General features: G+C 43.4%; 1 protein-coding gene across 2 annotated transcripts in view; it reads left to right on the top strand.

Annotated features, from left to right (window-relative positions):
• The window catches only part of LOC137078316 (E3 ubiquitin-protein ligase TRIM39-like), a 53,896-nt gene extending 34,441 nt beyond the window's left edge, over positions 1-19,455 (top strand). For both annotated transcript variants that reach the window (XM_067445499.1, XM_067445500.1), the window contains exons 3-7: positions 3,510-3,605; positions 3,727-3,960; positions 17,371-17,521; positions 17,971-17,997; positions 18,115-19,455. In XM_067445499.1, the coding sequence (XP_067301600.1) occupies positions 3,510-3,605; positions 3,727-3,960; positions 17,371-17,521; positions 17,971-17,997; positions 18,115-18,659 (1,053 nt within the window). In that variant the 3' untranslated portion in view covers positions 18,660-19,455. The remainder of the gene's footprint in view (positions 1-3,509; positions 3,606-3,726; positions 3,961-17,370; positions 17,522-17,970; positions 17,998-18,114) is intronic.
• The last annotated feature ends 2,873 nt before the right edge of the window (positions 19,456-22,328 follow it).

Here is a 22,328-nt window from a genome sequence, read left to right as displayed (position 1 = left end):
TGTTAACTCAACAAAATAATTTAAGCAATTTCAACTTAAATTTGAAGTCAGTTTAATATAATTTAAGTTGAAGTGACTAGTACAGCGATTTGAATACACTATCAATTTTAAAGCAGCAATTGGAATTTACAGCAATGTTTACAGTGTAGTAACAAAAAACGATGCACTTTTGGGGGGATTTTATGTAATTTAGTTCTTAGATTGTATGTAAATGTCTCTATTTCAGAACAACAAAACTTGTGTGTTAAGTCAAAATGATGGTCAATAATGGCCAGTGGATGCCTGAAGTGTTTTGTTTTTGTTTTGATGGCTGAAGATTTGAAGAATTCTAGATTTTATACTTAACAATTTGGATATTTATTTAGATGAACTGCAAAAAGATCCAAATGCAGCTTTATTGGGACAATCCAGAATTGCGATCCATATATGAGGTTCAAAACCATAGATCACACACATGTGCAAAAACACAGGCAAACAAGGATATTCAGGACAATGGGCAGAAGAACAAGACACAGACACAAGGGAAACCAAAATACACGCGTTCAGAATAGAAGTGTAACACAAAACAAGACTATACACACTAAGAATGAAAACACAGTGCTTAAATGGGCAGGCTTTAACATTTAAAATTACACAAACATGAACACAATCACACAATCATGAGAACAGACCATGGATACTGGGAAATTCAGTTCAGGTTAGAGGTGGACCCGGGGGAGGGATGGATTGGCGGTCATGATGGCTGGAGACTCTGGAGAGGCGGCCATGATGGCTGGAGACTCTGGAGTGGCGGTCATGATGGTTGGAGACTCTGGAGAGGCGGTCATGATGGCTGTAGACTCTGGAGTGGCGGTCATGATGGCTGGAGACTATGGAGTGGCGGTCATGATGGCTGGAGACTCTGGAGAGGCGGTAATGATGGCTGGAGACTCTGAAGTGGCGGTTATGATGGCTGGAGACTCTGAAGTGGCTGTCATGATGGCTGGAGACTCTGGAGTGGTGGTCATGATGGGTGGAGACTCTGGAGTGGCGGCCATGATAGCTGGAGACTCTGGAGTGGCGGTCATGATGGCTGGAGACTCTGAAGTGGCGGTTATGATGGCTGGAGACTCTGAAGTGGCGGTCATGATGGCTGGAGACTCTGGAGTGGTGGCCATGATCTCTGGAGTGGTGGCCATGATGGCTGTAGACTCTGGAGAGGCGGCCATGATAGCTGGAGACTCTGGAGAGGCGGCCATGAAGGCTGGAGACTCTGGAGAGGCGGCCATGATGGCTGGAGACTCTGGAGTGGCGGTCATGATGGCTGGAGACTCTGGAGTGGCGGCTATGATGGCTGGAGACTCTGGAGTGGCGGTAATGATGGCTGGAGACTCTGGAGAGGCGGTCATGATGGCTGGAGACTCTGGAGAGGTGGTCATGATGGCTGTAGACTCTGGAGAGGCGGCCATGATGGCTGTAGACTCTGGAGAGGCGGCCATGATGGCTGGAGACTCTGGAGTGGTGGTCATGATGGCTGGAGACTCTGGAGTGGCGGTCAGGATGGCTGGAGACTCTGGAGAGGCGGCCATGAAGGCTGGAGACTCTGGAGAGGCGGCCATGATGGCTGGAGACTCTGGAGTGGTGGCCATGCTAGCTGTAGACTCTGGAGTGGTGACCATGATAGCTGTAGACTCTGGAGAGGCGGCCATGATGGCTGTAGACTCTGGAGTGGTGGCCATGATAGCTGTAGACTCTGGAGTGGCTGCCATGATGGCTGTAGACTCTGGATTTGGGGCCACTGGAATTAAAAGCGCTGTGAGCACTGGACTTGGGATCATCAGACTTGGAATTGCTGGAAACCGTGGAGTGTTATGTGGCTCTGGTGGAGATTGATGGAGAACTCCAGGGAAATTTTCAAGTTAATCTTGATTGTTATACCTTTGTGAGTACAGTTTATAGAAGAAAAAAAACGAACCGGATTGGTGCTTGCAACACGGAGCTGTAACATTTAATGCCCAGAGCCCCCCCTCAGCTAAAATGGCAGATTTGGGGGCATAGACGTAAAGGGTGTCTTTATGCCTCTTAACAGACACAAAATGCAATTCAAATGTCCGTCCAACATGAACAGGGCCCTTATATGACAACGAGTGCGTTTAGCCACTTAGCCATTTGTTAAATTCACCTATATAGTGTTTTGAAGGCTAGATCTAGTCTCGTGCTGAAATCCCATGGGAACTCAGTTGTATCCGGGAAAAGGTAAATAGTCCAGTTGGGGTGAGCGTTGTGTGTGTGAAGAGTGATCTCATTGCTCTGCTCGTCGGTTCTCAGCATTGGACGTGTCCGAAAGAAACGGTTTTCAATTCTGTACTGCTGATCCGAGAACCGCTGTATGTTCGGTTTCACGAGCATGCAGTATCAGTTCAGTTCTCTCAGCAAAACATGTCTCAGTTCAGTGAACTGTTGGAGTTACAGCATATAATTCAAGATTTTTGATTAACTGTAATAACTCAGTGTTATTACCTAACGATCAAGATTAACTAAAACATTTCCTGGGGTTCTCCTTTAAGGGCACTCCAGCTGGCGGATGTGACGGTCATAACCGTAATTTTATAGATGGCAACCCAATGTCAGGCTGGTTTTGTGCATCACTCAGTTTAGTTTTTTGTTGTGTTCCACAGCTGGCTCTATTTGGATGGTGTAGGTTTTTTTCCGGGGGTCATCAGGGAGAGAGATATCTGATTGGTTGTTCTGCTTAGTTAGTCAGTGCATGAGAATAATAGTAACACAGTGTGCAAAGAAGGCAAAGCAGTACAGACAGAAGGCTGTTATAATTATACATCACTTTACCTGAGTGTTTTAATAATAACTCAAACCAAGTGGAATAAAGAAAGCGATCAGCATTATTGATATTTAAAACAGTAAGCACACTCAGCTTTGTTTACAGTTTGTGTATCTGCAGCCTGCAGTGTCAGTTTCCCTTTTTAAATAATAACAAATATATCTGCAGAAATAGACAGAAAGGTTATCTCCTTTACACCCAGATGCAGAATGTGCGTGGTAGCTGACGGTCAGCTGTAGTCCTTTCAGTGTGTTCAAGCACAGATATTTTTCCCTGACGCAGGCGACACAGTGGCCTTTCATCAGTGCTTCATCAGTTCTTTGGCATCAGTTTGGTGTGTCCCTACTTTTAGAGCTCTGTAAGCTGTTTATATTTATTAATCAATGTTATGTGCTTTGAGACATGAGGTCATTTAACGGTGTCTCTCGTGACGCTTTAGGGATGCTCTGAAGTGAGGCTGGGATCTTATGCTTTCAAAACTCGTTTGCTAGCCTCTCTGAAATTGCCTACCCTACCTTTAAACTGCCAATTGTTTTTATATATATGTATATCTGCTAAAAGCTGTTTTCGTCAACTTCTAAGAATAAAAATGTTATCCTCAGAGACATTTAAAAAAAATTGTAAATCATTTGGTCTTTTACTAAGATTATTTTTTTCAGAGGTTGAAGTTATCTGTTTCCTCTGTATGTAGAATGATCTGGCCAAGAGACAGACTGATGTTCATCAGATGATCCAGGAAAGAATGAAGAAGATTCAAGAGATCCAGCACACAGTAGAGCTGAGAAAGGTGAGTAAAAGTTAAAACATCGTAAAATGAATAATGCGTTATAATATTTTATTCTGTTTAATAAAGGTTCGCAGTTAAACGGATAAAATAGATTAATCTGCTAACTGTTCTCATTCATCAGAGAAACACAGAGGAAGAGAAATCCTCCAGTGTCGAGCTCTTCACTGATCTGATCCGCTCCATTGAGAGATGTCAGTCTGAGGAGCTGAAGATGATGGAGGAACAGCAGAAAGCAGCAGAGAAACAGGCCGAATATCTCATTGAAGAGCTGGAGCAGGAAATCACTGAGCTGAAGAGGAAAAACACTGAGATAGAGCAGCTCTCACACACTGACGATCATCTCCACCTCATACAGGTCTGTCAACATCGGTCTCATCAGTCATTATATTACAGGGCAAACTCATTATTCTCAAACCATGAGCTGATTAACCTTTTTGTTTGCACCAGTCTTTTAGAAAATTGTACAAAAGAATGAAAAAGTAACAAAGTTTTGTCAGGATGTATTTCATACTACATTACCCATAAGCCTTTTCATTATGTAATAAAAGGTGAAAACACTAGCCTAGAAATCTAGACGCACCCTAGCGGCAGCAAATATAATCTGCCATGAGTGTCGTCTAGCAACTCTCAATACCCTTCTGAGCTGTAAAAACCAAACTCTGGTCGGGCCAATCACATCGTGTATAGAGTCGGTGAGCAGGGCTTAACATAATGACGGCCGAGTTGCGTTTGCGTGCTTCTAGTAAACACAGAAACTGGCGAACGGCGGCGGTCTTTCGGATCACTTTGACCGCGACTCTGGAAGACTTGGAGTTAAGCTTTTCTCTGAGAAAAGAACAAAAAACGGCACTGAAGTCATTCTTAAAAAGGGAAGATGTGTTCTGAGTTTAGCCGACCGGATACGGTGAATGTTTAATCTGTCAGCGAGCTCTGCTTTACATTCGTTGCTCTGGTTGGTGTAGCGCTATCCTATCACGTGCAGAGGGAGTTTGAAAGACAACCGTTTATCCGCCCCTCAGATTGAGCTGTCAATGGTGAGTTTCCAGACCAAACATCTTGATGTGGGTCTGACTTGTCAGGCTAGGTAGATATATCAATTCAGGGTATGCTATTATTTGAAAATATTAATTTGATAAACGTGTATGGCCCAAATGAAGATGACCCCAAATTCTATAATAATCTGTTTTTGACTGTCTCAGATCTTCCTGGGCAATATATAATAGCTGGTGACTTGAATTGTACATTAGATCCAGTAAAAAATAGATCATCAGGCTTAGATAATACTTACACTAGATCGAGGAAGACAATAAACCAATTTATTAAAGAATTAAATCTGTTGGATATATGGAGACAGAGTAAACCCAATGCAGTAGAATACTCATGTTATTCTAGCCCTTATAAAACTCACTTGCATATTTTTTTGATTTCAGCACAACTCGTTTCAAAAATTGATGAATGTCAGTATAGTAGTATAGTAATATCTGACCATGCAGCTCTATCACTTCTTTATACAGATAATAAACTTGTGTGTGATCCCCCAAAATGGTGCCTTCAACCCGCATGTCAAACAGACCCAATTATAGTTTTTTTTGGACAAACAAATTGACATGTATTTTGTATGTAACACTTCTCAAACATCTGCTAGCATAAGCTGTGAGGCATTTAAGGCCTTTATAAGGGGTCAAATAATTTGCTTTACCAGCTCAAAAAAAAGAGTGAACAATTGAAATTGAAAAACTGGAAACCGATCTCTACGATAACAAACCTAACTCTGTAGATGACAATTACTCCTACTTAGATCAAAGCACAATTAATTGTCAGCTAACAAAGTAGCAATTAATTTGATGAGACTTAAACCATCCTATTACGACCAGGGAGAAAAACCTGGGAAACGTTTAGCATGGCGCATTAAACAACAACAAACAGAAAGGTCTATTAACTGCATTCAAGTTCCAAATGGTAGAACTATAGTCGACCCTACAGAAATGAATGAGGCCTTTAGGGTATTATATGAGAATCTGTATAGTTCTGAGGGTACGTTCAGTCTCGATAAGCAGACTCAATTCCTAAACAACCTTAATATTGCTAGAATTTCAAAAAACGAAAGCAGAGATTTAGATGGAGAATTAACAAAAGCAGAAATCGCCAGAGGTGGACAAAGTACACAACTCTATTACTCGAGTAAAAGTACTACTGGTCAAATATTACTCCGTTACAAGTGAAAGTTGTAAAAACAGATTTTTCCTCAAGTAAAAGTACAGAAGTATTTGTTTTCAAAAGCACTTAAGTATCAAAAGTAAATTTCCTTTTTTATGTCAGTGCATTATTTTATTATTGTTGTATAAATGCACATTATGCCATCATGGTTTAAGCCAATCAGTGACGCTCCATCTGACATACTAGCATACGACTAACTTAAACTCATTTAAATACTTGTAGAAAAGTTACAAAGCTGCTGTCACTTTAAGGCTGAATGCACGGATCCAATACACTGATACACATATGATATTCTCACAACTTTACTCTTGTCTTTCTCCCAGACGTTTATATTTTTAATATTTTATAAGACATGCACCAAGTGTATGCCAACTAAACTAATCTTGATTTTTTTTAAAAATTGAAACATACTTTCACACTTGGGTACACATAGCCTAGAAATCTAGACGCACCCTAGCGGCAGCAAATTTAATTTGCCCGCAAGTGTGGTCTAGCAACTCTCAATTCCTATCTGAGCTGTATTCCTCAGAATCTGGACGGCCCAATCACATCGTGTTTAGAGTCGGCGGGCGGGGCCATAATGGCGACGGCAGAGTTGCGTTTGCGTGCTTCTAGTAACACAGTCTTCTAGTAAACACAGAAACTGGCGAACGGCGGCGGTCTTTCGAATCAGCTCTGCCCGCGCCTCCGGAAGACTTGGAGTTAAGCTTTCCTCTGAGAAAAGAACAAAGAGCGGCACTGAAGTCATTCTTAAAAAGGGAAGATGTGTTCGGAGTTTAGCCGACCGGATACGGCGAATGTTTAATCAGTCAGCGAGCTATCCTTCACCGTCGTAGCTCTGGTTGGTTGTAGCGCTATCCTATCGCGTGCAGCGGGAGTTTGAAAGACAACCGTTTATCCGCCCCTCGGATTGAGCCCTGTCTATGGTGAGTTTCCAGACCAAACATCTTGATGTGGGTCTGGCTTGTCAGGCTAGGGTACACACACTTGTGCCTAAGAACAGACTTCTTCCATTTTGCTATGAATTGATCAGTGTTCAAAAAAAGTTGGGGAAATGTATATGACCCTATAAGAGAGATTACTGATAGACTGTCTGAAACAACAACACCAAAAAAACTTTTAAAGAAGGAAAATAAATCATCCACCGACTTTCAGAGCTGCTACAGAAACGACTTTCGACCTTGATAGAAATGTAGTGGAGTAAAAAGTATGATATTTGTCTTTCAAATGTAGTGAAGTTAAAGTCATAAGTTTCCAGAAAAAATAATACTCAAGTAAAGTACAGATACTCAAAAAGTGTGCTAAAGTACAGTACTCAAGTAAATGTACTTAGTTACTGTCCACCTCTTGAAATCGCAGATGCAATTAGTTGTATGCAGGATGGAAAAGCAGCCGGCCCAGATGATATACCTATAGACATTTATAAAAAAATTCAGTCTAAACTGATTTCAACCCTTTTGGAGATGTTCCAGGAGTCTTTCAGGAATGGTCTTCTCCCCACATCCGTGAGGAATGCCCTAATAACTTTACTTCCAAAACTGGGAAAACTAAACACAAGATGCGAAAACATGTGTCCAATCAGCCTTTTAAACTCAGATACAAACATACTAAGCAAAGTTCTTGCAATAAGATTGGAGGGCTTGCTTCCTCAGGTGGTGGGAGAGGACCAAAATGGATTTATTAAAGGTAGACAGGGCTTCCATAATGTCAGAAGAGTACTCAATATTTTACATAGCCAAAGAGGGGCGAAAGACACGGCTTTACTCTCTCTTGATACGGAGAAGGCCTTTGACCGCGTTGAATGGTGCTACCTATTTGAGGTGCTCACCCGCTTTGGCGATTCATTTTGTAAATGGGTTAGATTGCTTTGTACTGGGCTCACTGCTAAAGTTTTGAACAATAATATGGTCTCTAAACATTTTAACATCTCTAGGAGTTGTCTACAAGGAGGTCCTCCATCACCTTTGTTATTTATCCTTGCAATAGAACATTTTGCCATAGCAGTGAGGATGAATAGTAACATTTAGGGAATCTGAGAAGGTCACCTGGAACATAAAATAGCACTATTTGCTGAGGATGTAATTTTACTCCTGAAAAGCCTGTGCAGCTCTGTCCCTGCACTTCTAGGTCCAGCGGCGTAGCACCAAATTTTGGGCCCTGGGTACAAACCATCTTGCTGGGCCCCCGTACCAAATACCATAGTGATACCAATGGGTGAGGTATTGCATTTTTATCATAAAAAGCACTTAAACCGTAAACAAAATAAGCCACACTCTGATTAATATATATGTATGTATAGAAAACTGACTTCCAATGCCCCCCCCCCCCCCCCCCCGCCTTGGGCCCTTTACCCCCCCAGTCTGACGCCCCTGTCTAGGCCTAACTGAAACTTTTGGAAAAATATCTAGATATAAAGTTAACCATCTATAATGTTACTTAACGAATCAGAAAGGGAAAATAGCCAGGGGTATGCTTCGACCTTCAAATCAACAGATCATTTTACATATCTGGGTATAAAAATTGTACCTGAGGTGAATAAGATCGCTCAGATAAATTGTACTACCTCACTAGTAGAGTGTTGGACATATTTACCTCTCAATGATTGGCAAGATAAATATTCTAAAAATGAACATACTCCATAAGTTTCTCTACTTGTTCCAGAATATCCCCTTACCCTCTCCATCATACTTGCTACTAGAATTAGGAAATTGTTTACCAACTTTATTTTGCAAAATAAACCTCCCAGACTACGTCTATCTTTATTATACCTACCATTGGACAGACAGGGGAGGCCTTAAATGTCCAAACATCCAATGGTATTATTGGGCAGCTCAGCTGCGAACAATTATGTTTTACTTTTCATCTGAAAGCCCTCCTGCATGGATGGATTTGGAATTCTGTTCTGTTACACCAAGATTACCATTGCACTTGTACCTGTATTCAGCAGACAACAGATACCTGAGAAAAAATACAGATAACCCTATTGTATTAAACATGATCAATATTTGGTTTAATTTGTGTAAATATTTAAATTTAAGCCCCTCCTGGTCACGTTTCAGTCCTATTTGGGGTAATGTCCGTTTTAAACCAGGGAAATGTGATGCTGGATTTTGCATGTGGGCTGAAAAGGGGTTAAGGAAAGTGCAAGATATGTACAGTAAAGATGAAGTTTTTATGTTCTTTGCAGTAATATCAACTAAATATGACATACCAAATACCCCCTTTTTTATATCTTCAGCTTAGAAGCTTTATATCCTCATCTCAAAACCATTTATTAGATACAGGGAGTTCAGAATTATTAGGCAAATGAGTATTTTGACCACATCATCCTCGTTATGCATGTTGTCTTACTCCAAGCTGTATAGGCTGGAAAGTCTACTACCAATTAAGCATATTAGGTGATGTGCATCTCTGTAATGAGAAGGGGTGTGGTCTAATGACATCAACACCCTATATCAGGTGTGCATAATTATTAGGCAACTTCCTTTCCTTTGGCAAAATGGGTCAAAAGAAGGACTTGACAGGCTCAGAAAAGTCAAAAATAGTAAGCTATATTGCAGAGGGATGCAGCAGTCTTAAAATAGCCAAGCTTCTGAAGCGTGATCATCGAACAATCAAGCGTTTCATTCAAAATAGTCAACATGGTCGCAAGAAGCGTGTGGAAAAACCAAGGCGCAAAATAACTGCCCATGAACTGAGAAAAGTCAAGCGTGCAGCTGCCAAGATGCCACTTGCCACCAGTTTGGCCATATTTCAGAGCTGCAACATCACTGGAGTGCCCTAAAGCACAAGGTGTGCAATACTCAGAGACATGGCCAAGGTAAGAAAGGCAGAAAGTCGACCCCCACTGAACAAGACACACAAGCTGAAACGTCAGGACTGGGCCAAGAAATATCTCAAGACTGATTTTTCTAAGGTTTTATGGGCTGATGAAATGAGAGTGAGTCTTGATGGGCCAGATGGATGGGCCCGTGGCTGGATTGGTAAAGGGCAGAGAGCTCCAGTCCGACTCAGACGCCAGCAAGGTGGAGGTGGAGTACTGGTTTGGGCTGGTATCATCAAAGATGAGCTTGTGGGGCCTTTTCGGGTTGAGGATGGAGTCAAGCTCAACTCCCAGTCCTACTGCCAGTTTCTGGAAGACACCTTCTTCAAGCAGTGGTACAGGAAGAAGTCTGCATCCTTCAAGAAAAACATGATTTTCATGCAGGACAATGCTCCATCACACGCGTCCAAGTACTCCACAGCGTGGCTGGCAAGAAAGGGTATAAAAGAAGAAAATCTAATGATATGGCCTCCTTGTTCACCTGATCTGAACCCCATTGAGAACCTGTGGTCCATCATCAAATGTGCGATTTACAAGGAGGGAGAACAGTACACCTCTTTGAACAGTGTCTGGGAGGCTGTTGATGGTGAACAGATCAAAACACTGACAGAATCCATGGATGGCAGGCTTTTGAGTGTCCTTGCAAAGAAAGGTGGCTATATTGGTCACTGATTTGTTTTTGTTTGGTTTTTGAATGTCAGAAATGTATATTTGTGAATGTTGAGATGTTATATTGGTTTCACTGGTAAAAATAAATAATTGAAATGGGTATAAATTTGTTTTTTGTTAAGTTGCCTAATAATTATGCACAGTAATAGTCACCTGCACACACAGATATCCCCCTAAAATAGCTAAAACTAAAAACCAAAAATATTCAGCTTTGATATTAATGAGTTTTTTGTGTTCATTGAGAACATGGTTGTTGTTCAATAATAAAATGAATCCTCAAAAATACAACTTGCCTAATAATCCTGCACTCCCTGTATTCCTGTCATTTTCCCATTAGAGGCTAGCCTGACAAGCCAGAGCCACATCAAGATGTTTGGTCTGGAAACTCACCTTTGACAGCTCAATCCGAGGGGCGGATAAATGGTTGTCTTTCAAACTCCCTCTGCACGCGATAGAATAGCGCTACAACCAACCAGAGCAACGAAGAGCTCGCTGACAGATTAAACATTCGCTGTATCCGGTCGGCTAAACTCTGAACACATCTTCCCTTCTTAAGAATGACTTCAGTGCCGTTCTTTGTTCTTTTCTCAGAGAAAAGCTTAACTCCAAGTCTTCCAGAGTCGCGGTCAAAGTTGATTCGAAAGACCGCCGCCGTTCGCCAGTTTCTGTGTTTACTAGAAGCACGCAAACTCAACTCGGCCATCGTCATTATGGCCCCGCCCACCGACTCTATACACGATGTGATTGGCCCGTCCAGATTCTGAGGAATACAGCTCAGACGTGTATTGAGAGCTCCTAGACGACACTTGCGGGCAGATTAAATTTGCTGCCGCTAGGGTGCATCTAGATTTCTAGGCTAATTAGAGGCAGTAGTTACAGGACATTATTACAGGTTCAATTTCATCTTTGTATGACTTGTTTCTGTCTGGCTCTAAAGAAATTCTCAGAATTCAAGCTAAGATTATGGAAATAAGACATAGATGAGGAAATATCTCGGGAAGATTGGAATGAGGCATGTAAGAAGGCTCAGATGCAGACAGTCAACAGTAGCTTGAAACTCATACAGTTCAAATGGCTGATGCGTACATACTCTACATAACTCTTGTCAAGATGCACAAATTTAATGATAACATTCCTGATGCCTGCATAAAGTGTAATGAGGAAAGAGGTGCATTGTACCACTGTATATGGGAATGTGTGAAAGTGAAACCCATTTGGCAGGGTGTTATTGACATGATTGAGAAAATTCTATCAAAGAAACTGCCACTGGATCCTAAGCTGTTTATCCTGAGTATATATCGATCAGTGTGTGAAACAATCTTTACCTGACTTGAGTGGGCCTAAAAGTAACCCCTGGGTCTTTTTTTCTGTCTGGGGATGGGATGATGGGAAAGGGCAAAAATGTTTGCTGTGTTTTATGTGATGGTTATTCATTGTGTAATCTCATGTATATATTCAAACAAAAAATGTAATAAATATATGGTAAAAAAATTAATTAAAAAAACTGTTTGAAAGCCATTTTGAAACCCAAATAATTTTACTCGATTTTTTAAAGATATGTAAAGTTTAAGTAAGAACAACTTTTTTTAAATTTTGTAATCATATATTTAAATTGCTCTGAAATTGAAATATGTGAGTAAGCTAATTCATATATTTAACTTAAAAATATCACATAATCACACCTTTTTTTTAGTAGTGGTAACTTGACTAGCTTTAACTAATTAAATAAATGTTGCCTTGCTAATTGATAACCCAATGCTTTGGTAGCATTAGTATAGCACCTGCTGAATGAGGACAGAAATATAATACTGTAATGAATGTTCGTGGGGGTGTGAAGGAAGAAGACGGGGTCGGCTTTGACTGGGACTCGCTCTCTTTATTCAGTCTTGTTCAAAAACAAATAACAGTCACACATATGTGTGTGTGTGTGCAAAACTCAGTTTTTCCACTTTCAATTTAACTTTCTTTCTCAGTTTCTCTCAGTTTCTCTCAGTTTCTCTGCTGTGCACGCGAAGTCCCAGTCCAGGACTCTCTCTCTCTCTCTCTGTACTGCTGGGGTTTAAATGCTGTCTCTCCACGCCAATTACTGCAAACAGACACAGGTGTTAGTGATCTGCAATTGACCTACTTACTCACCGCTCGGCTCCGCCTCCTCTCTCCCTCTACAGACTTCGCGAAACCACGCCCCTCCTGCCACATACCCCCACCGCCCGACTCATCAGGCCGGGGAGCCATCCGGCCTGCAGCCTCCCCCCCCCTCCTCCTGGAGAGGAAGTCAGCCACAACCATCTGAACACCCGGCCTGTGGACCACCTTGAACTTAAACGGCTGTAAAGCGAGATACCAACGGGTGATCCGCGAGTTGGTATCTTTTATGCGGTGGAGCCACTGCAAGGGGGCGTGATCCGAGCAGAGGGTGAACTCCCGCCCCAGGAGGTAATAGCGAAGGGTGAGGACGGCCCATCTGATGGCCAAACACTCCTTCTCTATGGTGCTGTACATCGTCTCTCTCTTAGAGAGCTTACGACTGATGTACAGCACCGGCCGCTCCTCCCCCTCCACCTCCTGAGACAGGACTGCGCCCACGCCCCTGTCCGAGGCGTCAGTCTGTAGGGAAAAAGGGAGAGAAAAATTAGAAGCTTGTAAGAGCGGCCCACCACACAGAGCAGCCTTAATCTGTGTGAAAGCCTGCTGGCACCGCTCCGTCCACTGGACCGTATCTGGTACTTCCTTTTTAGTTAAATCAGTCAGCGGGCTAGCGAGGTCCGAATAGTTAGGCACAAACCTTTTTTAATATCCCGCTAGCCCCAGGAACTGTCTAACCTCCTTTTTGGTCTTGGGCCTTGGACAGGTTGCAATCGCTGCCGTCTTATCAATTTGGGGACGCACCTGTCCATGACCCAAGTGGAAGCCCAGATATCTTACTTCCACTCGCCCAATCGCACATTTCTTAGGGTTTGCCGTGAGCCCCGCCCTTCTCAGCGACTTTAGGACAACCCGCAAATGCTGCATATGTCGCTGCCAGTCTGTACTGTAGATGATGATATCATCCAAGTACGCAGCGGCATATGCAGCATGCGGCCGGAGAATTCTGTCCATCAGACGCTGGAAGGTTGCGGGCGCCCCGAACAAGCCGAAAGGAAGGGTGACGAATTGGTGTAATCCGAAGGGCGTGGTGAAAGCGTTTTTTTCTTTAGACATTGGAGACAAGGGGATCTGCCAATAGCCCTTTGTTAAGTCCAGTGTCGAATAAAAGCGAGCGGTTCCTAGCCGATCAAGCAGTTCGTCAATCCTTGGCATTGGGTACGCATCAAATTTTGACACTGCGTTCACCTTTCTGTAGTCTACACAGAACCGGACCGAGCCGTCAGGCTTTGGAACCAAAACTATTGGGCTCGCCCAATCACTGCTAGACTCTTCAATTACGCCCATATCCAACATAGCCTCTAATTCTGCCTGAACTACTTTTTTTTGTGCTCTGGCAAACGATACTGCCGGCTGCGAATGACCACGCCCGGCTCCGTCTCAACGTGGTGCTGAATGAGGTCGGTGCGACCCGGTAGGGGCGAGAACACGTCCGCAAAAGCTGCCTGTAACGTTCGTATGTTGGTGAGCTGCGAGGGTGAGAGGTGATCTCTCCCCCCCCCCCCCCCCCCCCCGGGGCCAGAACGAAAGATTGAGGTGTTTGAACCGCTTCTGGCCCGAGATCCTCCTCTCCGCTCACTATCGTCGCTAACATCACCGACTCCGCCTCTGACCACTTTTTTAACAAGTTGAGGTGGTAAATTTGACGTGCCCCGTCCCTATCGGATCGTACCACCTCATAGTTGAGGTCTCCCACTCGCCGTGTAACCTCAAAAGGCCCTTGCCACTTCGCGAGTAATTTTGAACTGGAAGTGGGGAGTAATACCAACACTTTATCTCCCGGTGCGAATTGACGTAACCTAGCTCCCCTGTTGTACAGCTGTCTGTCCTGGGCCTGTAACAAATTCTCCATTGATAGCCGCCCTAACGTGTGGAGTTTTGTTCTCAGGTCCAGGACATACTGAATTTCATTTTTCGCCGCGGAAGGTCCGTCCTCCCAAGCCTCTCTACGGACATCCAGCACCCCCCGAGGCTGGCGCTCATAGAGAAGCTCGAAGGGGGAAAACCCCATGGAGGCTTGCGGGACCTCGCGTACAGCAAACAACAGAGGTTCTAGCCACTTATCCCAATTTTTTGCGTCCTCGTGAACGAACTTACGAATCATGGTCTTCAACGTGCGATTAAAACGTTCCACCAGACCATCTGTTTGTGGGTGGTAGACACTGGTGCGAATCGATTTAATGCCAAATAATTCGTATAGTTCGCGGACCATCCGTGACATGAACTTGCCGGTGAGAATCTCTGCCTCATGCCTTGGTCGGTGAGAATCTCTTTCGGGATTCCCACCCGGGAGATTAAAGAAAACAGTGCGGCCGCCACACTCTTCGCCGAAATAGTGCGGAGGGGCACTGCTTCCGAGTATCGCGTTGCATAGTCCACTAGGACCAATGCAAAGCGATGCCCTCGTGCAGATCGCTCTAATGGCCCGATGAGGTCCATACCAATTCTTTCGAGGGGGGCCGGCACTAGTGGAAGGGGGCACAATGGTGCTTTTGGGGTGGCCGGTGGATTCACCAACTGACATTCACGACAAGACGCGCACCACCTGCGCACGTTCTCGTGAATGCCCGGCCAAAAGAAGCGGGCCATTAGACGGTTAAGTGTTGCTTTTTGTCCTAAATGCCCTGCCATCGGATTACAATGAGCCGCCTGGAATAGCATTTCCCGACGGCTTTTAGGTATTAACAACTGGGTTGTATCCATTTTTGTCTGGGTATCTTGGGTCACCCGATACAACCTGTCTTTCAAAACTGCAAAATACGGATAGGTGAGCGGTTGTCCTGGTTGGAGGAGGTGGCCGTCGATGGAACGGACCTGCTCAAATGCATTTTTAAGCGATTCATCTTGGGACTGTTCCAGGGGAAAGTCATCGCGATCTGTGAGAGGAGCCATCTCCAGACCACTCGGTTCCCCTGAAACAGTTTCCCGAGGTCCCGAATCCACCTCTCCCAACTGAGCAACCGCCTCCCTCCGCTGCATATCCTTCCCCCAAGAGGCATCCGCACATAACTGCCCTAATAATTTATGGAATGCTGGCCAATTGGTTCCCAGAATCAACGGATGCTGGAGATGCGGGTTAACTGCAGCCTCCACACTATGCTTTTGTCCCCGAAATTGAATAACAACCGGCACTAAAGGATACTTCACCACTTCCCCGTGTACACACCTCACCGTAACCGTGCGGCTGTTACCCAATGCCTTGGGCTGTATCAGGCTTTGGTGGATGGAGGTCTGGTTACAACCTGAATCCACCAAAGCCTGATAAGTACCCCCCTTGATACTCACAGGTATTAGGTACAATCCAGCTTGATCGAGGGCAGCTTGCGGCGCGTCGGGGACCCGGACCAGATGAAATTTCCAGGATCCCCGCAGCGCCAACAAGCTGGCCCAGGCCTCACCGCAGCCCTAGTGGCCGGAAGCAGGTCGACAGATTGGCATGGAGAGAGAGCGGGATTGGAGGGAGAAGAGACAGTGTCCGCCGCTGTCGCCCCTCCCCTCAGTGCCGGGCGGGGAGGTGGCCGAGGCTCCCCAGATCCACCCGTCCGCCATCTTGGGGCCGGTTTGGGCGGCACTCCCCCGCGAGACCTGGGAAAAGGGATAGGGCGAGAGAGAGGGGGATTGTTAGCAGGAGAGAGAGAGAGAGAAGCAGATGATAAGTGTTCGCCGACCCCGAGGCACGCCACCAGCTGATCCTCCGCCAATTGGATGGCCTGGTTCAGCGACGTCGGGCGGTGGCACTGGACCCATTGCGCGGTCTGTTTGGGAAGCCGCGCGACAAACTGCTCCAGTACCACTCGATATATGATGCCATCGACGTCGCTTCCACCTGCCATCAGCCACTTGCGGCAGGAGTCCCGGAGCTGGTGCGCGAAGGCGAAGGGCCGGCCGGAGTCGTCGAGGGTCAGGGTCCGGAACCACTGTCGATGTTGTTCCGGACTCCGGCCGACCCGCTGTAGAATGGCGCGTTTTAGGTCTTCATAGACCAGGAGATTCCGGACTGGCAGTTGGTGGGCGGCTACCTGCGCCTCCCCGGACAGTAATGGCAGGAGCCGCATAGGCCAGTCCGAGCAGGGCTCGGTCGATCCAGCTCCGGAACAGCTCCCGGTCTTCATGCAGAGCGCGAAGGAGGACTTCAAAGCACTTTTCGTGGTCCTCCCTCACGGCCAGCAGGCTTTGATGTTGCTTCTGGTGAAGACCGGCGAGCGACTGGACGATGTCCGCAAATGGCGTCTTCGGCGGGGTCTGCATGGCGGCGGCGATCTTCTTCCTTCTCGGGTTTCGGCACCAGTGTAATGAATGTTCGTGGGGGTGTGAAGGAAGAAGACGGGGTCGGCTTTGACTGGGACTCGCTCTCTTTATTCAGTCTTGTTCAAAAACAAATAACAGTCACACATATGTGTGTGTGTGTGCAAAACTCAGTTTCTCCACGATATGGATCGCTCCTTCTCTATTTAACTTTCTTTCTCAGTTTCTCTCAGTTTCTCTGCTGTGCACGCGAAGTCCCAGTCCAGGTCTCTCTTTCTCTCTCTCTCTGTACTGCTGGGGTTTAAATGCTGTCTCTCCACGCCAATTACTGCAAACAGACACAGGTGTTAGTGATCTGCACTTGACCTACTTACTCACCGCTCGGCTCCGCCTCCTCTCTCCCGCTACAGACCTCGCGAAACCACGCCCCTCCTGCCACAAATACATTTAACACATATCCATTCTCAAACTAAGCTCATGCATTGATAACAACCCTACAAAAACCAACATAACAGAAACTATTCTAAATTAACATAACATAAAACATTAAACACTACTAAGTCTCACACTTAACATTTTTAGCGTTAGGGTTTTACAATGTACTGTGTAAAACATTAACTTTAAATATAAATATCACATTTAACAGTTATTTTTCTCCTCCTGTAGAAGTGCTCATCCCTGTACAGTCTTCCACACACAAAGAACTGGACTGAGATCAGGATTGACTCTGGTGTGCCCGATGTGAACTCTCTGATTAGAGCTGTGACTCAACTGAAGAAAACTCAAGAGACACTAAAGGAAAAACGCAATCAAACATGTATGTGAATATCAAATAGATATTTGTCAGTAACTAAGAAAACATTTTTTATTTTTTTCAAGGGAAAAAATGGCTTAATCCAATTTAAGCTCAGTTTGTAAAGGATCACACTGTTTTAAAAATGTAATCTATATTTATCAACAACGAACCGTTTCTATGTAAAGTTGTATCCATGTAAACTCATGTTAAAGCAGTCTTACTGTAATGGAAAGAATGTAACTGTGTGCAAACTATAAAAATACATGAAATGTATTAAGAATTATTTGAGCTTTAATTAACTACAAGCTTCACATTCTCTTAAATCCTCAATGTTTGTCCATAGACCTCCAATATAAGTATATTACTATGAACACAATCTGCATTGTTTTATAACCTAAGGGACGAGCAACATTTACACACCACTGTAACATTTACACAATTCATCATTATATTGTCATCTGTGTTCACAGGGTTGAAGTGTGTACAGACGTTTGCAGGTACAGTGTGGTTGCCACCCAACCACTCACAATACTTCTGTTTATAATCTGTATTATATACTGTACATCTGTAAATGTTTGTTCTGAAGTTGATTGATAATGTCTGATCTCTCTCAGTGAATGTGACTCTGGATCCTGATACAGCGAATCCATCTCTCATCCTGTCTGATGATGAAAAACAAGTCCGTCATGGAGGCATTAAGCGGAACGTCCCAAAAAAACCAACAAGATTTGATGAGGGTACTTGTGTTCTGGCAAAGCAGGGATTCAGTTCAGGGAGATTTTACTATGAGGTGCAGGTGAAGGGAAAGACTGAGTGGGGTTTAGGAGTGATCAGAGAATCCATTTACAGGAAGGAGGATGTCAGTCCTGAGGATGGACTCTGGATTCTGGCTCTGGTTAATGGGGATAAATATATAGTTAGTGATGATCCACCTGTCTCTCTATCTCTGAGAGTGACACCTGAGAAGGTGGGTGTGTTTGTGGATTATGAGAAGGGTCTGGTCTCTTTTTATGACGTGATGTCCAGATCTCATCTCCACTCTATCACTGGTCAGACTTTTACTGAGAAACTCTATCCATTGTTTGACCCAGGCGATGATGATAAAGGTAAAAACTTAAACCCAATGATCATCACACCTGTCAGATATAATCATATCTGAAAAGATTGCTGTTTTTAGATAAAAACCAAAAACACAACAAGTTATGTCGTGTGATTTGTTTAAACCATGGCTACATTTGAATGGCCAGTTTATAAGTCTATAATTTCTAATCAACACAAACATTAGTTTGCTGCTAACTTGTATTAATATTTTGCTATTGCTTTTAAAATCTACTGATATTTACATGCTTTTTTTTTTTTTTTACATAAAAGTGTTTCTACGTGTTACTTTATAAGGAAATCTCTGAAGCCATTTTCTCTCTCCTCTCCAGCTGTTCACTCTGAATTACTTGTAGGATTTTAGGTTTATACTGTAATAACTGCAGCATTTCAATAAAGACATCAATTCTGATATTGCAGGTAAACTAAACAGACTGCTAATCGTTGCTTACATAAACTTTAGCACAAACAGACGAGATATGAATAAATCATGCAGGATCTTTATTGCTGACTAGAATCGGTTTACAGTGTCGATGACTCTTGTCCGTGATCTAAACATTGTTACTATACAAATAACAGCTCTTTTCAATGAGTAACGTAGATAAGCAGCTCATTTACCCGTAATTGATATTTCAAAAATATTTTGCTACAAATGTTTCATTAATCTATTAGTCTGCCTTTGCATTGCTTTGATGCGTTACTAGTATTTTCATGTCATCTTCCTGAGAAGCAGAAAAAGGTTTTGTGAATTTAGATTTTTTTTTCCTCCGGTCATTGTTTGGAGTATAATTTTTATTCCTGTTATATGCAATATATTCTACTATACAAAGAAAACCAGAACCCCTTTATTGAGGAAATAAAAAAAACCATGAATAGACAAACAATGGGATTGTTTGGTTTTTTTTCATTCACCAATCCATTTTTTTTACACAAACTTTGGGTGTAGGCTACCATTTTACTTGATGCAAAATGTGTAAACATGGCAATAAATGCCATTTCCTTTCTAATTTGCATTTTAATGTCTTTTTGGACTATATGTAATGTAAAAAGAGAATGTAATAATTTTCTCATAAGAATGTCTTATATTCTATAAAAATACAAAGACTCAAAGGGATACTTCAGCGCTTTTTTATATTTAACTGTTATTCCCTAAACTAAGACGAGTTGATACACACCTCTCTCATCTCAGTGCGTGCACTTAATCTCTCTGACGCGCGGTGATGATCTGATAGCATTTAGCTTAGCCCACTAAACCCAGTTCATTCAGTATGCCATGGTACCAAACAGAGATCAAGTTAAGCCTAGTTCAGACTGCACGATTTTCAAACTCGTCGGGTCACAGCTCTATTCACACTGCATGACTATCTGGGGTATCATTCAGTCACTGCTGTGTTCACACTGCACGATGGTTTGACGACAGAGGAGTTCACACTGCATGACTGAACAAGGAAGAATCGCCGACAACTCTCTCTCTCTCCCGTGCGCAAACTACGTTTCCCAAACACGTGCGATGTGACAAGTAAACAACGCGAGATCACACGTGCGTCAGACCGGAGTTCTCGCGCGAGACTTGGAATTGTTATTAAAAATGATAAACTGCACAAAGTTTGCTTCAAATTGTATGTGTGCTGATTTGTGGAGAAAAAGAAAAAAGATTATGGCGGAAGAAATTGTTGGAGAGACAGAGCTGGGAGCCAGGATTTTGTTCTGCAAAGACAGTTTGAGGTAAATAAATAATTATTTAATGTGCTGCTGCTGTGGCTGGATGTGCAAATGTTTGGCCTTTGTTTCTGTTTCATAGAATTGTAAATATATCTATTAAAATACTGAAATTCTGCTTTATAACTCCTCCCTGAACCTCTTGCTGCCCTGTATCTCACGCTCTCATTGGCTGTCGGTGTAATTTTCAGTCAGAACGCTGTTCACACAGCAGGAGTTTGAATCGCCGACAGGTCCAGATATTTAGCATGCCAAATATCTCACCGGCGTCGGCGACTCGTCGGCGATTCTCTCTGATCGCGTCTTTGATCATTCATACTGCGTGATTGTCACTCGCGTGCACGAGCACCGATTTGCCTGTGATCTCGGGCATTTGTCGGCGATTTCACAAAACCTGTCGGCGACTCAAAATCGGGGCAAAAATCGGGCAGTGTGAACTAGGCTTTAGAAACGACCAAACACCTCCACGTTTCCTCTATTTAAATACAGTTACACCAATAGTTGAACAATCATGTATGGTGACACAACAAAAAAAGTGGCGCTTTTCTAAACGGATTAAAAGGGAGAACTTTAATGTACGGTGGATTGGCACTTCTGAGAGTACTTCGACTCGGCGCTGTAAAAAGTCCCGGCTGAAAAATCCTCCTCACATCTCCCCCTCACTCTCTCATTTCTGTCAATAGGGAGATGGGTGGGAGGATTTTTCAGCCGGGACTTTTTACTGCGCCGAGTCGAAGTACTCTCAGAAGTGCTATTTCGCCATACATTATAGTTCTCCTTTTTAATCCATGATAGCAGTGATAACAATAGTGATGAGAGTCAAAGGCAGGTGGAACAACTCTCCAGAGAGCACGGACAGAAGACAGGACAGGACAACAGCAGTGTGAGGGCCTGAGTGGTGGCCACAAAAGAGTGGTAACACACACACACACAACCTCACAAACACACACAATACAAACCACATTTATTCATTTAAGATTAATCTTTTGCAATCATTTATTTCAGTATAAAAATAATCACACAAGACAGACAATAGTCATTAATCTTTTTATTAAGTTTGCATTTGTTTATATTTTACAACACATTGACATACATTGTTACTGATTTGTAGTGCACACAAATTAGTTACGTTGTATTTGTTATTTACATTTATTTCTATTTTGAGTTTAAGTTTACCCGTGGTGTGGGGACTTCCAAACGTGGTCCGCTCCAGCAGCATCCTGGTGCAACAGAAATTAGAGGTCTGGTTGAAACAGAATTTAAGCCATTTGGTTCTGCCCGGATCTACCATTTGCCGAGGTTGCCCGGGGGAGAAAGAAAATTTGATTTCTTTATGTATTGATTTATGTAGTTGTATATTTATGATATTTGATTGAATTTTGCTTTCCTTGATCTTGATTGAATACATTTCTTTCTTTGAGTTAAATTTTGATTCATTTGATGTTTAATGTTAAATGTAAAGTTTATTGGTTTTCCTCTTAATTTGTAATGGGCCCATCTTTTCCTTTATAAGCAGTTTCTTTGTTCAGTTGAGGGGTTGTTGTTTTAGTTTGTTTCTTTCTCATCTGTTTGGTTTGTCTTTTCTTTTTGGTTGTTGTTTTGTTATATGGAAATTATGAGTTTGTAAAGTTATGCTTTTTGGGTTAAAATAAAGACCCGCTTTTTCATTCAAAAGCTGGTGTTCCTTGTGCTTTGGCTTGCTTGGTCCCTTACATATGGTGGCAGCGGTGGGATGTTTCCAGTCAGTCAAGGACACTAAGCTGGTTTGTTTTCTTTTTGCCCCTCGTGGCTGTGTTTTTTTTCTCCTGTTATTATGAGTCGTGCCTTAAAGAAAAGTATGCCCAAGGCTCCACCCTTCCAGCAAGAGGAAGAAAGAGGTGAGGAGGACCAGGATGTGGCAGAAGGAGCTGAAGGAGGCAAGGCAACAGGAGAAGTTTCAGTGACTGAGTTAGCCAGTCTGCTCCGAGCCCATATGGCCAGGACGGAAGGCCGGGAGACTGCAAGACAGCAG

This window comes from Pseudorasbora parva, chromosome 6 (genome assembly GCF_024679245.1).
Source record: "Pseudorasbora parva isolate DD20220531a chromosome 6, ASM2467924v1, whole genome shotgun sequence".
In the NCBI taxonomy this organism is placed as follows: Eukaryota; Metazoa; Chordata; class Actinopteri; order Cypriniformes; family Gobionidae; genus Pseudorasbora; species Pseudorasbora parva.
Note: the sequence above shows the minus strand (reverse complement) of the source record. Positions and strands in the feature narration are given on the sequence as shown.